At 42.8% G+C, this 17,212-nt stretch overlaps 1 protein-coding gene and 1 pseudogene across 1 annotated transcript; both read left to right on the forward strand.

Moving 5' to 3' along the window:
- Positions 1 to 3,258: 3,258 nt before the first annotated feature.
- Positions 3,259 to 4,812, forward strand: KCNA10 (potassium voltage-gated channel subfamily A member 10). The gene has a single exon (XM_066624631.1). It carries the CDS (start codon positions 3,259 to 3,261, stop codon positions 4,810 to 4,812), a length of 1,554 nt encoding a protein of 517 aa, XP_066480728.1.
- A 7,699-nt stretch (positions 4,813 to 12,511) lies between these two features.
- LOC136649886 (5S ribosomal RNA) lies at positions 12,512 to 12,631 on the forward strand (annotated as a pseudogene).
- Positions 12,632 to 17,212: the final 4,581 nt, after the last annotated feature.

Consider the following 17,212-nt stretch of genomic DNA (forward strand, 5'->3'; position numbering starts at 1 on the left):
TGCCTGAAGAGAGAAAATTAAAATGAAATCAATACAAATTTTCCTATCATGGTGAACATGTATTTTTAATTAGTTTTGCGCTCTCGCTCTCTCTCTCTCTCTCTCTGTGTGTGTGTGTGTGTGTGTGTGTGTGTGTGTGTGTAAAATATCTCTACTTTTGGAAAATAAATATGTTTTAAAAATGTTTTTTAAAAGTGAGAGGATTGTCAAAGCTGTGAGCATTGTACACTTTACTGGCAATAAGCCCCATTGAACAACTCTTGCTTCTGAGTAAGCATGCAATGGATTGTGCTGTTGGTCGCTCATGCAGATGAGAGGGTTGCCACAGTCCACTCCTCAGCATCTGGGGAGCCTAATATGTATATTGTGCAAATTGCTTTCTAATGATGCAGATCAAGTGCATGGAATTAGGCAGGTATCACAGAAGTTAGGGAGGGAGCAGTGTAAAGGCATCTCATTCTTTGCTTATATAAGACAGCCTTTTCTCATCTGTTTTTCCTTCCTTTCTTCTCAGAGTCTGAGGCATGTCTGGTCTTTCAGCAAGTGGTCACTCCAAAATAAAGGTCTGACACAGGGGGGAAAAAAAAGACTGCAGCGGCAGTTCTGTTGTTGAGAAAAGAGAAGGAACTACAATGGTGTCAATTAGAGAGCAGACAGACCAAGTCTCAGACTTGTCTGAATTTGTTTAGTGAGTTTGGTGACATGGTCAACAGAAACTATATGTCTATGGCTGGCTGGTGCTCGCCTCAGAGCTCAGGAAGACAAGCTCTCCTCCCATGTTTGGAAAAACCCTTTCTCTTTTGTTCTTTTTCTTCTGCTCAAGGGGGCATTTCAGGTGGAGAATTTGCCTTTGTGTGGGAAGGCCATAGGAGGGAAGAGGTCTGGACAATACACAACAAGTTTTAACAACTCTACAGTTAATAATATTATTTATCTACCACTTTTCAACAAAAAGTTCACAAAGCAGTTTACAGAGAAAAATCAAATAACTAATGACTTCCTGTCCCGAAAGGGCTCACAATCTAAAAAGATGCAAAAGAACACCAGCAGACAGCCACTAGAAAAGACACTGCTGGGGCGAGGAGGGCCAGTTATTTTCCTCCTGCTAAATAAAAGAGTTGTTAATATTGCACTAAAAGGCTCTCAAGGAGTAGCTTTTCCTTCATTCTTCAGGTTCCAACATCACGTTGAAGGGTGGGAATGAATTGACATCTGCTCTGGCTGGCTATTGCTGGCTGCTATTTTGAACCTTTAGGTAAGGCTAAAGAAAGCCTGGTCCAGTAAGGAAATACTTTGCTTTTGCCAGCATAATCTGAATCATCCTTCCTTACTTTCAGCCACTGTGCCGTGGCACATTGGTGTGCCGCAAATAGTCTGCAGGTGTGCCGTGGGAGTTTGGGGGAGGATCACTTATTAGTAGAGCCATTGGGAGATGTGAGCCCCACCACCAACAGAAAGGTGTGCCTTGTCAATTGTCAAAAAACGATGGTGTGCCTTGACAATTTGAGTACCTTGTCAGCGTGCCAGGAGATGAAAAAAGTTGAAAATCATTGCCCTAGAAAGTAGCTTCGGATTGCATACCAAAGCATTAAAATAGATAGTCACAATGTTACCTAGACATGACAAAAAGGAACTGTGTTTTTGCCAGACAAATGTTTCACAGAACTTGACTTTCAAATCTCAGATTTCACGTTCAGATGTTGACAAGTTTGGATATACTGTGCACATACACATTCCAAATGTGATTCTTCAAATGAAAAACACTCCAGGAAATTGGAATTTTAAAAGTCTTCTCCAGTGGACTCGGCTCCCATTGATTTCAGTCCCAGTGTTCACACATTCTACTCTTGCATACCCAGTGCAGTGAAAAGTGCTCTGCTTAGTGAAAGTACACCTGTATGGATTTCTTTCCCCAAAGCATAGTTCATGTTAGCGCTGCAAAGCTGCCCTGACCTTATTTGTGGACTGCTTGAATACCAACTTCATGGGGGCATTAGTATGATTTTGTAATGGACAGTAAATGCAAGCTAAGCATGTCTACTTAGAAGTAAGCCCGTTGGAACATAATCTCAGGTAAGTGTGGATAGTATTGCAACCCGACTTCCAGAATTGTGTTGCTTAGAAATGTGTCTGTGTCATTGTGAAAAGTGTCCATGCATGTTGACGCTGCAGTACAGACCACACAGTTTCCCTGGCACACAGCAACCAGTTGCATAGCTACAGGAGGAGCACAGCACTAAGTTCTTCAGGCCCCTCCATGTGCCATGTCAGTGGCCTCTCTCCCTCTCCTTTGGAGCCATTCCCAAGCCAAGAGCAATGCAGAGGAGATGCCTCGGTGTTGCTCTCGCCACCAGGAATGGCTCCAAAGGTGAAGGGGAGGGACCACTGACATGGCAAATTGAGGCGCCTGAAAAACGTAGTACTGTACTCTCCCTGTAGCTACACTGCTGTTAGCAGCTCCTATTTTCTTGATCCTGTGGCCACTGCTTTGTGTGCTGTGCAATAAGCACAACCCCCACAAACTTTCTCAATATGAGTCATGCAGAAATATGCAAAAATGCAGCTTCTACTCTTCAGAAAGAAGCCAGAAAAAATTATCCCCATGTTCCCATAGTTTGGGAGCCCACTGTATGGCACATGACAAAGCGGCCGCCACACTAACAGGTTAAGACTGAACTCCTCTAAACTAACCATGGAAAGTTCTGTTGTTCTCAGCAGCCTCAGCATGAGGTGCCCTTTTGCAAGAGTTGCCCTCCTCTCCCTCTGCTCCATTATAAGCCTCTTCAAGTGAATTTTGCATGCTAAAAATGGCAGAACTGAAGAGGAAATGTAAAACTTACATATGCCCCTAGCATCCTTATTTGAAGGGATGATCTACTGTGCCGGGGAAAAGAGCAGAGGCTATGGATTTCTGGGAACTGTCCAAGCTCTGCCGCTGCCTATCCTATAACCTTGGACACTGCAAGTTACTGGGAGTTGCTGCTGTAATAACAAGTGCATGCAAAATACCTATTAAAATCCTCCCATGAAGGGCTAATGTCAGCTGTGCTAACTAATAGCATTAAAGGTAATTAATTTTGCTTGTTTAAAGAAGAGTTAGACTGGACACAGATTCATTTTATTTTAAGCAAGCAAGGGAGTTACACATATGCACAAATCCTCTCTGTCTGTTCACTTGCAGATCACCATAGCGTGGGAAAGACGCAAGCTGCTGGTATCAAACCTGGGGATTTATGCCACTAATCTGATTTCCCCCATATGATGGACGTGTCCACTTGGAAGGAAATGGAGGTGGCACTGGTCAGTTTTGACAACACTGACGAGGTAATGGAAGAGCCCTGTTTTTCAAATGACCTCAATGCTGCTGGCCAATCACACAAAGGGCGTCCCAGCTGTGCCAGCCTCCTGTCCAACTGGAGAATTCTCATCAATAGTGAGAACAGCAACAATGAGACCATATTCTCCAAATTGCCTGCTGAGTTCAGTGACCACTTGGGGGCAGAGAATGTGGGCATGGATGAGGGTGACCAGAGAGTCATCATCAACATTGCTGGGCTGAGGTTTGAGACACAGCTCAAGACTCTGAATCAGTTTCCAGAGACTCTGCTTGGCGACCCAGAGAAGCGGATACACTACTTTGATTCAATGAGGAACGAGTACTTTTTTGACAGGAATAGGCCCAGTTTTGATGGGATATTGTACTACTACCAGTCTGGAGGGAAAATCCGGCGCCCTGCCAATGTCCCTATTGATGTTTTCGCGGATGAGATAACTTTCTATGAACTGGGTGAAGAAGCCATGGACCAGTTTAGAGAAGATGAAGGTTTCATCAAGGACCCCATCACTCTCCTGCCAGCCAATGACTTTCACAAGCAGTTCTGGTTGCTTTTTGAGTACCCGGAAAGCTCTAGTGCTGCCAGGGGAGTGGCCTTGGTCTCTGTCCTGGTTATTGTCATCTCTATCATCATTTTCTGTATAGAGACCTTACCTGAGTTCAGAGATGAGAGGGAGATGAAGGATATCACATACGGAGCAAATAACTTAACCAAAGCTGTTGTGGTACCCAATACTTTTACAGATCCCTTCTTTGTGATAGAAACTGCTTGCATCATCTGGTTCTCCTTTGAGTTGTTTGTCAGATTCATTGTCTGCCCCAGCAAAGCCGAGTTCTTCAGGAATATCATGAACATCATTGATATTGTGTCCATCATTCCTTATTTTGTGACCCTCACCACGGAGCTGATTCAGCACAATGAACTAAATGGCCAACAGAACATGTCCCTGGCCATCCTTAGGATTATTCGTCTGGTCAGGGTCTTTCGCATCTTCAAGCTTTCTCGGCACTCCAAGGGACTACAGATCTTAGGGCAGACCCTCAAGGCCAGCATGAGGGAGCTGGGCTTGCTCATCTTCTTCCTTTTCATTGGGGTCATACTATTTTCTAGTGCCATCTACTTTGCAGAGGTGGACGAACCACAGTCGCATTTCTCCAGCATACCTGATGGCTTCTGGTGGGCTGTGGTCACCATGACGACTGTTGGCTATGGAGACATGTGTCCTACCACCCTAGGGGGAAAGATAGTGGGGACTCTTTGTGCTATTGCAGGGGTGCTCACCATTGCACTTCCTGTGCCAGTCATTGTCTCCAATTTTAACTATTTCTACCACAGGGAGACAGAGAACGAAGACAGACAAATATTGCCTAGGGAGGTAGAGAGAATACTCTCCAGTGTGGTTACAGGGAATGGGAGTATGGACTCCCTGAGCAACACAAATGAAAATTATTCTCGAGACAAGACAAAAAAATACTGAACCGTTCCAGAAGATAGAAGCCTTGAGGGGTCTGAGGGGCTCTGACTGATTGCCTGATTGATACTGTGTCCACACTGTGTAACTCCTCTTCTCTCTTTTTTAAACGTAACTTTGTTTTGGTTTTTTAGCCTTTCATTTTTGCTATCAATCATCTTGTGACTTTTCAAATAAATGGAGTATTTCTTATCTCTCCTCTTTGATCCTCTGTCTCTTTTTACAATCATATTCTGGGCTGCCTAATATTTTAGTTCTATGCTTTGATATCAACGCTTGTTTCCTAATGTGAGAATTTTTGATCTAAAGTGTTTAATTTCTTTAAAAAGACATGTTGCTTGGAAGCCTTTTGGAAGCCAAATTCCCAGATCTGTGGGGGACATGGACATTTTGTGTGCTTTCCACACAAATAGGTTTATGGCTGATTGCCTTCAGATTACACATTCGGGGGTGAGCCTTGTTTTAATTGCTGCTTGTCCAGATGAACTAACAGGAATTGCATGGGAGGGAATGCTACTATCATGCCAAAATGGAGTTGGTAGCTGCAAACTGTGCAACAGGAAGTACCTCTACAATGAGATACTTCCTGTTGGCCTGCCACTGTCACTGATCCCAGCAGTGTCTGCAGGTGCCCTGAGTAGTGAAGGGAAAGGCACTCTGCATGTGCTCAGAGGTTTTCATCATTACTTCACAGGTTTCATGGCTGTGAAATAAAATTAAATTGGAGTTGTCACTGAAGTTATTATAAAAATGTCACTTTCATTTGGTAAAAAACTGATCAGTTCATCAAGAGGAGAATTTTCACACAACATTTTCAGGAGTTAAGAATGACAGGCTTTTTCTGTGACTAGAAAGACGAAATGAGATAAATAAATAAAAAAGCTCAACAACAACATGAAGGGATAAAAGCATAATTTCTGCATAATTAGAATAACTTTGCATAACTATTTAAGTATCCATGAAATAGGCATAAGCCTCTGTAACGCCATCGCACTGCAAAAATTTCATTCAGCTATGTACTGTTAATTGACCTGTAACTTTCTCTTTTTTTGCTTTAAAAAAATTAAGAAATTAAGAAAACTGCCAGCATGAGCAATATTAATCAATGCCTGTAGTAGTAAATTGCTAAGGGAGGTGTAAAGGTCAGGGTCTTATATATAAATTTAAACCTCTGTAATGTGCAAAATAAGGGTTGGGGAGAGCAAGGAAAACATCTTGCATTCTGATTTCCAAACTAGGAAACGAGTGTCAGAATTAAAGACTGCAGGACTCGAGAGCAGCAACCATAATTGGAAAAGAATTCATCTACAGAGTAATACCTGAGATCAGTATGTTTTGGCATATTCCTGCACTGTCCAGTTTTGTAACTCAACTGGAGTCCAAGAAAAGGTGCTGATTTATAGAGGTCATGCACATTTCTATAATACACCTATGCTCTACATTGGGCCATATTAATTGCTGGCATAAACCAACACTGTTTCATTGTCTCCAGGAGATTTTTTTTCACTTAGGAATGCTTTTTCAGGAGAGGTAAGGAAGTGATACCTTTTCCAGTGCAAGCAACATCTGAATATTTCTCAGAATGTTCTATATCTCTGGTTATTATGAGCTACTTAAAAAAAATAACTGGATCAAGTGCTCTTAAAATAAATTTATTTTTTGCAATAGGGTTTTGAAAATATGAATGAGCATATATCAGATATATCAAGTAGTCATCCTTTCAGCCTTGCTGTAAATTTTCTTCCACCATTGAAATTTCTTTCCTGCCCTTTGAAACCTGAGGGCCCAATCCTATCCAATTTTCCAGTGCCAGTATAGCCGTACCAGTGGGATGTGTGCTTCATCCTGTGGTGGGGAGGCAGTCACAGAGGCCTCCTCAAGGTATGGAAACATTTGTTCCTTTACCTTAAGGCTGCATTATGGTTGCACTGGTGCTGGAAAGTTTGATAGGTTTGGGCCCTGAAATAGTTCCCCCAGGTCTCACTACATATATCAAATGAAATTGACTCAGTGAAGTTTTGGTTCATTCAAAGTGGAATCTGTGGCCAAGATAAGAAACTATAGAAGCATACAGAAAAAACATGCTTAAAGCTGGCCAATATAACTGGGCAGAATTCAGCATTGAGAAGAAATTAAATATAGCAAATTCTGCCAACTGAGCATCTGACTGCGTAAGTCCTTTTTCAAAAACCAAGTTTCAGCATAGGTAATTAAATTAGGATCTATAGGATGCAATTAAGTTTCTCTTTTGTACTTCATTCTTCTTGGCTATGAATCCTCTTCACCTTGTTCCTATTGGAAGCCTTCCTGATCCTCTAGGCTTCCTTGTGTCCCTAGTTTGTCCACCCATTTCCAGCCCTAGTCTTCCAGTCCTTTCATCTCTGCACTTTCTCATCACTTGGTTCATCTACCCTTTCCCACTGTCACTTTCTGACTTCCCAGCTTTCTCTTGCAGCCTCTCATCTTTTGTAACTCAGAGACATTCAGACCAAGTGTTGCGCTTCATTTATTTTCATTAGTTTCTCTTGCTATTTTGGTCCTAATTTTCATGCACTTCTCTTACATATGCATTTTTCTTCCCAGAACTGTAGGCATGAGACTTATGACCAAAATAGCTTGTGAAAGCACAAGCCTTGTGACCAAAATAGCTGGTAAAACATATACAAGCTTTTGGGCAACCCCCCCCCAACAACAGTGACCAGTCATAGTGGGATATAACACCTAAATTGCTATTAAAAAGAAGGGGGGCGGGGGAGTCCTGTCTTCCTTTTCAATTGGTCACCTTCCATGCAAACAATATTAGGCACTTCTCTAGGAATATGAGTGGTTAGTACCTTCCAGCTGAATTATTCACATGCACACTTGATACACATAGGAATACATTCCACACTTCTTTCTTCACAAGGAGCAGCAGAGTCAGTGAAGTCATATAAGAACATCCAGAACTCTATTCTGCTTTCTAGAGTGGAAGCCGTCCAGTCTATAATGGTCAGATGCATCTCAGAAGGGGTGGAAAAGGAAACACAGCTGGAAACACATTGGGAAAGGGAGAAATCAGTTTAGAAATAGACGTATATGCTCCCCTTTGAAGAGCTTTTTACACTCCTGCTTGTTCCATGCTTTAACTCCTCTCCTTGGACATGTTCACCTGAACAGTTCAACAGAACAGCGGTTCTTACCCAGATCTGATTCATACAATCATTAGCGTCAGTGCGTGTCTGAACACACTGTGCATGCAAATTCCTTGCCCATAGCCAGCTGGTTGTGTGCAGCTATGATCATGCCCAGGATCAAACTGTCTGCCAATTACTGCAAATACTTAAAAAAAAACAAAAAAAACTACTACTGGGTAATGTCAGTGGGATGCAAACAGCTAAATCCTGCACATGATGGTGGCTGCAAGTTAATGAATAGTATGGACAGGCGGCCAGAAGGGACAGGATTTTCAAGTCCTCACTACATGCCCAATAATCATGAGAATTGGCCTTGAGAGAGGAGCTAAAATGGAAGGAGGAGGAGTATGGACTCCTCTTTAAACAGGAAAACATACCTCTAGTCCTGAACTGTGAGCCAGGAAAAAAGAGCTGGAGGATGGGGTGTGCAAACCATGCACACCCCAGGCTGCTATCAAAAGCAAAACACAGAGATGGCAATAACTCCCAAGACTTTCTCCTATGAAGGGCTGAACTGGTGTATAAGGTCTGGCCTGCCTCTTCTGGACCTTCTTTCATTGCTGACTATAACCAGAAACCCACTCATCTCCTGTGAAATCATTTTTTCCTCCAGTTTCCTGGGAATCTCTTCTTTTTTTCTTCCAGTTGCTATGACAACGATGAGAAGGTCAATTAGATAACGGATGTGCATCTAGGGATTAGATGTCAGATGGTTAGCAGTCTGCCTTGATAGACAGATTTGCTTTAATTTTTACAACTTTACTCTCCTAGTAACTCATTCTATTCCAACAGAATAACAATCCTATAATTTAAGCTCCTGCCTTCAGATAACAGAAGCATGTAACAGATAATGTTTTATGCCTGCAGTTATTCAAGTTATTCAACCTTTTCCTAAATTGCAACATGCATAACTTATTTTTAAAAATGCTTAAAAAAAATCCACTCCTGACTGAATGCCAAGATGCTGCTGAAAGCAAACATACAAAGGTCAACCCTAACACAGAAAGCTGAATGAATATCTGTGAAAGGAAGGGTGGCAAACGCAGTGCTCCCTTAACTATTTTAGGAGCCTGAATTTAAGCTGCTCTGATGATTACAGAATTATAGGAGTAGAAAAGGTCTGATCCAGCCCCACCAGCAGCCACCCACATGGTACAAGATACCATGCACACAAAACACAGTCTAGTTCACTGCATTAATTAATCTAGAGAAATGTCTTTCTAAGGTCTTAAAGTGCATGGACATGCCTCTACTCTCAGAACAGAAGTCCTCCCCTTCCCAAAGAGTCAAGTAATCAACATTATTATTATTATTATTATTATTATTATTATTATTATTATTATTATTATTATTATTATTATTATTATTATTATTATTATCCTGTTGGATCCTTGATTCACAGACTCACTGCCAAGTGTTAAATATGGCAATAAACTCTTACAGACTTGAAAGTACTACTAATAATTTGTTCACTATATTGTAATTAAAATATTGGTATCTTGCCTTTTAATTACAGGGATTTGTGATGCAATTAAGAAATATAAAATCACAATAATCCCTTTAAAATTTTGGCAAACAAACCAAGAGAACCCAAATATAAACATAAAATCATGTTTTTAAAGGTAACAAAAAAGAGCAATAAGGCATTAAAGAGAGGCAAGATGCCACAACCAGAGAAGGCCCTGTTCGTTATTGCGGTAAACTCTCTTCAGGGTGTGGGGCCACTGCAAACAGAGTCTCGGAAGTTCTTAAAAGTTAGGCAGTCTCATGTGTTAGCCAGTGGCCCTTTAACCTGGCTAACACAGGTTAACCTTTTACCTGGGTCTCCAGTGATTTAGGGCTTTGAAGGTCAAACAGCAGAACATTGATTTGGGCCTAGAGTCAAATAGGTAGCCAATGTAATAATAATAACTGAACCAACAGTAACATTTCACATATAGATCATATACAAGAAATATTAATGAAAATTTTAAGGAAAGAATAATTGGAGTGGAAAGTAAAGAAATGGTCTAGAGAAGGGTATTAAAAAAAAAAAGGGGGGGTCCCCCACAATCTTTCAGCCCTGGGCTTGTTGGCATGCTTTCCAGGTGGCAGTAGTGATGGTGGCCTCAGCCTTGGTCTGGAAGTAGAAGGTTGCAATTTTGCCAGAAATGATCCTGTTTCTCCAGGATCATTTCTTTTCTTTTTTTTCACAGGCAGACAGGTGGCAACATTTACTCTCTGCCCACTTTTGGGTTATTGCTGGGCTCTGCCCCCATGTCAAATTTCTTTTGCCTTCCATTTCTGCAGAGTTGGCAGTCTTGTGATATCACCGGTCCTGCCTTGTGACATCACTAGACCCCACCTGAGAAGTTTAGGTTTTTTTGGATACATCTAACCTGGCAAATACTAGAGGACAATCTTGAAAATCAAGTGAGGGGGCAGAGCAAGATGACATCACAGACCAGGAGTTCAGTAATGTCCTCCTAGCTGCTGTCCTCACACTTTCTCCCTCAGACAGGGATGGATGGCTGACTGTTTTTTGGAGTTGACTCCTCACTAGACTCAGCTGCTGGCTGTCCTTGAGCCTCACTTCAGAAATGCAGCAGGCATCTGGACTGGATACAGGCAGACTTCAGTGCCTGGCTGGGGGAATCCATTGTGAAAGTGAAATGGCCACTCAGGTACGGAACACTGGCATTATCCTTAGCGAGAGTATGCATGTACTTATACAAACATTTCAAAAATCTTTGGCCTTCTGTTGTTGCCTTTGTTGCAGCTGCCACAGCCATTTTCCCTGTTACTGACTTTTGTAACTTCCAACTTGGCACTAATGCTACAACACATCCCTGCAGTCCTTACATTAACTAGCCAAATAGTGACACTGTTATGGCTCAGGGTTAGGCCTATGTGGGAGCCATGACATCTGAACCAGAATTCCAAATGTGTGGGTGCAAGCTGCAGTTGCTCATTTATGGGATAAAAAGCACTCTGCACATGCTAAGAGGTACTTTTTATTCACAAATTCCTGGGTTTGGTCCTGGTACAAAATATAGATTCTAGAGATACACCATAAATTATTATTATTATTATAATGATTAATGACCCAATGCTATCTGCAGTGGCTGCTGCTGGTATGGCTATTGTTAAGCTGGCAGAGGCTGCTTTACGGCAGTCAAAGCAACCTCCTCCAGTGTGTGCTGCTGGCTGGCTGATAGAAAGGCTGGAGCAGCCTCCCGTGCTCCAGTGGATAGTTGAAGATCCACCAGCCCAAGTTAGCTGGTGTGGGGTTGAAGGGTGGTAGGGAAGGGATTAATGGGGCAGGGATCAATGGAATAGGGCAGTGATGGGGGCAGGGAGGAGGGCAGATAAGGCCCAGGAGGGGATGGGTTCAGCAACAGTGGCCTATGCCAAATCCTGACCCTCTTTCCTGGGCCTGATGCACCTTCAAAGATCAATTTGGACTTGCACCAGAGATTGAACTGGCGCAGGTTCAAGTTGCCCCATAGTGGCTGCTGGGGCTTATCCTGAGGAGACCTCCAGCAGCTAGACTTCACCCACAAGATACAACGGTAGTGCCATTGCATTGCAACATAGGGATTTAGGTAGGTTGGGGCAGAACCTTGGAGAGGGAGGGGCAAAGGGGTATCAAAAAGGGGGCCAAAAAGGGGGCCTGGGAGCCAAATTCACATTTGAAAGATGAACGAGTCCAAAAGAAACTTTGTACCCCCTGATAAAATTCCTCTCAGTGGCTCTGATTGTAAGGATGTTTGTTTGTTTGTTTGTTTACTTACTAACTACATTTTTCTTCCGCCTTTCTCCCTGAAGGGACCCAAGGCAGCTTACAGCAAGGAATAAAAAATGACATAAAAACACAAATTAAAAACACAAATTAAAACATTAAAAATCCTTCCAAATGAGAAAAAACCCTTCCCAGTGATGTTTATATGGTATACCACTGTTCAGCAAAAATAAAGTTCAAAAATTGGTTTATAAAACACAATATGTAAAATAAATGATTCTCTGTTCCCAAAGGGAAACAACCTAGAAAAGATGCAGGGAAACACCAGCAAAGAGCCACTGGTAAAGACACAGTGCTGGGATCAGTGTTGGATCAGTGGCTCTCCCCCTGCTAAATATGAGAGAACTGCCAGTTTAAAAGGTGCTTCTTTCCCCATTTAGGGTGCAATCCTAACTCATGCTGGAACAGACAGGCTGATAGGCCTGTGCTATATCCAGCGTGTGGTAGATTGGGGCCCAGACACAACTTAGAGAGAGGGGATTTTATTCCCTTTACTCCAAGAAATGTCCCAGGCAACCCTATAGGGTTACTCAGATCTGCACCCGCAATTTCATTGGTGCAAATCGGGGACAGGGATTAGGATCTGGCCTGCACTGCCATGGCCAGTCCCATCTCCCCCCAGGCCCGATCCGCCTTCCCACCGCCCTCTCCCACCCCCTGTGCCTGTCTGCCCAGGCCAGCACTCACCATGTTCAGGCGCCATGCTGGCTCTGCTCCACACGTCTGTGCACTGGCCTCTCCTCTTGCTGAGTCAGACAGCAACTGTTACCCTGCACATGCCTGATCTTGTCTGATCTTGGAAGCTAAGCAGGGTCAAGCCTGGTTAGTACTTGGATGGGAGACCGCCTGGGAATACCGGGTGCTGTAGGCTTGTACCATAGTCTTTTGAGACTGAAGGTTGCCAACCATTTCACAATGGCCAGGAGCTGGCACAAGGGACTCGTGCCTGTAGTTTGGGCTGACTGCATGATCTTATCTTTCTGGTTTAGGATTATGTATATAATTATAATAAACAATATTATTATTATCTGTTTCTTTAAAGAAGAAGCAAGGCAAAGGATGGGAAAGGACAGTGCTGAATGGACATGCTAAGAAAAGGAGGGACAACTCGCTCAAAAACCAAGGCTTTTCTGTTTTTTACATTACAGGGGAAATTGTACAGGGCCTACTGTCTGCCAGTTCAAGCTATGAGGAAAGAAATGTGAAGATACCTTGAAAGAAAATGCAGATTTTTATGGTGGTCTTCCCCTGGTTTTTTTCAGAGACAGCATACCAATCCTCTGGCCTACCTGTTTTTTCATACAAAACTTCAGCTGATATGCTTTTTAACAGAAAACATGCAAATCCAGGCTTTTGATCCATAATTTTTTTCCAAGTAGTGCACAAAACTGCTCAACATCACTTTGAGGGTTGGGTAGGCTTGAGCACTTAGCCCCTGCTGCAGTTTCTAGCCTGACAGTGTGCAGGGCATGCACAATCTATAGTTTTAGAAAACCTATTGAAAGTCAACAGAAACTGTTCTAAAACTATGAGTTGCTTGCGGGGGTGGGGCACATAAATATCCATGGTTTGCAACAAGTAAAAGACTCAGCAAGAGAAACTTCTGTGAGAAAATTCCCATTAATGCCTTATTTCAGTACTGGAAGAAGCACTTATTAGGCCCAGATTACATAGGTTTGTCCAAGAAGCCAAAATAGGAGAAGATCAATGGCTATCATCAGTGGTTAGTTAGCAGAAGCAAAAGTGAGTTTTCTTCACAGGGGGTCCTGGAGCCAAACCGCAGAACGATCTGGTTTGTTGTGGAAAGTCCCTTGTCAGTTCAAGGATATGAAAAAATGCTTAGTCTGGGTCTATGCATGAAGCATTCTACAACCTCAGCAATCTACGGCTACTGAATGCCTCAGAACAGATGAAGCCAGCAAAGAGGACAGATAGTCTGACTCATTATACAGAAATGTAATCTAGCTCAACTTGCAGTTTGTGGCACAGTTTCTCTGTTGACCGACAGAAAAAATTCTCTCACTGTTTGGGCTGTCACGGATTTCCCACAGAAATGCATAGTCATATACAAGCACATTGGCCATCAGCAATGAAAGCAATTGCGTGCTTTCATAACTATCAGATCTACACAACTGGTCACAAGTGTCTGCTTCCCAAAAAAGTTCCCAGAATACAATCTAATGAAGCTAGTAGATCTTAATTTATTTTGCAACAGAACAGAACTGTATACATTGTTGGCTATGTACAGGAAACACATATCACAGAGAAACAGAAAGCTATGCTACGTATTATTAAGAGCTAACCACATCATAAAGAAAGGTCTGCCTCAATCAGAACCTCAAATCTCTCTTATCTGATCACTTTGCTAGCAATATACAGTCTGAAGGAAATATTTTATAGCATGATTTAAGTTATGAGTTCTCAAAAACCATACAATATTCCTTAATCAAGTCATCCTCTTATAGAGTTTGGGCACAATCCTAACTAGGTCTATTCAGAAGTAAGTCTATTTTGTTCAGTGGGGCTTACTCTCAGGAAAGTGTGGTTAGGATTGCAGCCTTTGTCTGGCAATTGCACCTTTGGTAGATCCCCCAGGAGATGGCCTTGCCTAACACAGTACAGTAGATCTTCTAGGAAGAAGAATGACAAAAGAGGACAAAAGAATGAGATTTGATTGTGCTGTGGGGTTGCATCCAGGGTGGGGCAATGGGTGCACTTCCCTACCTGCAGCACTGCATTGTTGCCCATAAGCACTGGCGTAGCAGGGGGGGCGGGACACTAAGTTTTGCAGGGAGCCTTACTGCAGAGTGCAATGGCACCTCCCCCTCCTCTTGGGAGACATTCGTCTCAGTTTAGGCTCCCTGCAGAGTGCAAGTGGCTCCCCTTTGGAGCCATTTGGGGGGGGCAAAATGGAGGCGAGCAGCTCCCAAGGGGAGGGGCCACTGGCATGCTGCGGGGAGGCTCCCTGCAAAACTTAGTGCTCCACCCCCACTCTAGCTATGCCAGTGCCCATAAGTATGGGGCAGAATTGGCTGTTTACTTTGTTCTATGACAACTTCCATTTAAAGATTGAGAGCTTGTTTTCAAAAGAGGAACAACTGTCGTTTTAGAACAACTGTGGCAAATGGTGTGTGTGTGTGTGTGTGTATCCCCAAAAGTGAAGTAGCGCTCCAAACTCCTCCCACCTGACTTGCACAGCTCTGGTCAATCACCATTAGGTTTCTTTAAGGGACCCTGAATAAACACCCCTTATCAGCTATTACGTCAGTGAGTAGAACACAGTGCTCAAGGGCGAGAAAGCTAATGTAAAGTGTTATGTCTACCCAAAATTAGTCAAGACTGTTTTAAAGCACCCTGCCATACTACAACCACCGTGTCTAAAAGGGGGGTGTTTTTTCCCCCAAGAGTACTTGTGGGTAGGAATGAAAGTGCATATACATGTGGGGATAGCCCTCAAAGAGATGCATAACCCTGCCTAAGCCAGGGAAAGATGAGGCGAGGCACGGCAGCCATGTCACTTCCATGCCTGATAACCTGCCATTTGAGGCAACCACCTTAGTTTACCTCAGGAACTTAGTTCACCTGGTCTTCTTCTGAGGCAATAACTGGTTTCCTGCCTGCATATTTGAAGTTCTGCCTAGCAAGGAAACTTAACTATGGCCCTGTTCCTCTGGCTTGTTAAAGATATTTTGAGTGCATCCTAACCAATTTTCCAGCACTGGCATAGCTGTGCCAGTGGGGCATGTGCTGCATCCTGTAGTTGGGGGGCACTCATAGAGGCCTCCTCAAGGTTAGGATCAATGTTTGTTCCCTTACCTTGGAGTTGCATTGCCCTTATGTCGGTGCTGGAAAGTGGGTTAGGATTGCGCCCTTTGTTACTGAAGTTTGAACTATTTGCATATATATTACTGAAGAAATATCTATCTGTACATTTGCACTATACTGTTTATAGCACAAATGTAAGTGAGCTTGGAATTGGTTTAATGGTCAGTAGTTTAATTGGTTTAAATGTGTCAGGTCAAATACGCCCACAACTTGGGATGTTCATAGTGGGTGACATTAGGTGATGATGGCCAGCAGAAACCGTGCCACACATCTCCTACCTAATACAACAGTCCCTCAGGCATCTATCATTTCAAGATGCTTTGTCATTGATAGTCCCTTACTTAGAGGACTTTCTGCTTTTGAAATCCACAGTTTGAGAAGTGTACTCCTTTTTACAAAGCAGTCCTCCGAACAGGTATGCCCACAATAGCCAGTGTTTGTGCATATTGGCCACTAGAGGTCACTGTAGTACTTAGCAATAATTGTGATGACATAAATTTCAGGCATCACTGCCCTTCCATTTGAAAAGGAAAAAAAAATTCCCCCCAAACAATTAAAACATCACAAAGTAATGAGCAAGCTTTCACATCCCCCCCAGAACTCTTCTTTAGTCTAAATGTGCACTAAACAACAAAAAAAGCAGGGGGTGGAGAGGAAGGAATAATTGTTTCAGAGCCAGAGGGGAAAGCCCCTAAATCTGAAATCTGGATCAGTCAGGTGTTATGCAGACTTAGGTTCTACTGTGCCAAGTACAAAATGGATTTCAGATTGCATCAAGGGCAGGAAATTATGGATGTTCTCCCTTTGAAAAAAACATTCATGATCTTCCTTGAAAAATACAGTGGATACATTTGGATCCATGATAGCATACACATGCCCCTTGTAAGATACATAGCAGAAGTAAAGGAAATGTGGGAGTCCTCATATCAGCAAAGATGGCAAATACTATTAGATGGTATGCCAGGTAAAAGAGTCAGTAGAAACCGCATTGTGTTATATTACCTGGTCATTAATAACATACATACACACACTGGAACCAGAAGTGGTAGAAGCTTATCTTCTTCCAGTTATGGAGGCAATGACAGATGGTGTTCAACTGCCCTTGCTGTCAATTCTTCAGGATAAGTTACATGTAGAGCTGAAATTTCATGGAAAAGAAGAGACAAATCACCAGCATTTTGTCCTACCCCCACCCCACCACTGCCCAACCTGCTTAGACAAACAGGCCAGTGTAACCAAGTCAGCAGGAGTTCTTATAGTCTTATGGGTCAGGTGCTCAGTTCATCATCTGTATTTTTGATTGCTTCACTGTGCTGCTCATGCTTTGCATGTGTAAGATCTCTGGTTCAGTCGCCTACATCTCCAGTTAAAGCAGGGGTGTCCAAACTTTGCCACATCATCTCTCTGACACTGTGTCGGGGGCCGGGGAAAAAAGAATTTATATTTCAAATTTGAATAAATTTACATAAATGAATATATTAGAGATGGAACTTATATGAATGAATGAATGGTCTTGCAATAGCTCAAGGTCTATAAAAGGCCTTTCCTTTGCTGCTGCTGCTGCTGTATCACAGATGTGAAAAAGCAAGCAGTGGAGGGAGCGCTTGACCCACAGCTCACACGAGTG

The sequence above is a fragment of the Tiliqua scincoides genome, chromosome 4 (genome assembly GCF_035046505.1).
Source record: "Tiliqua scincoides isolate rTilSci1 chromosome 4, rTilSci1.hap2, whole genome shotgun sequence".
NCBI classification, from domain to species: Eukaryota; Metazoa; Chordata; class Lepidosauria; order Squamata; family Scincidae; genus Tiliqua; species Tiliqua scincoides.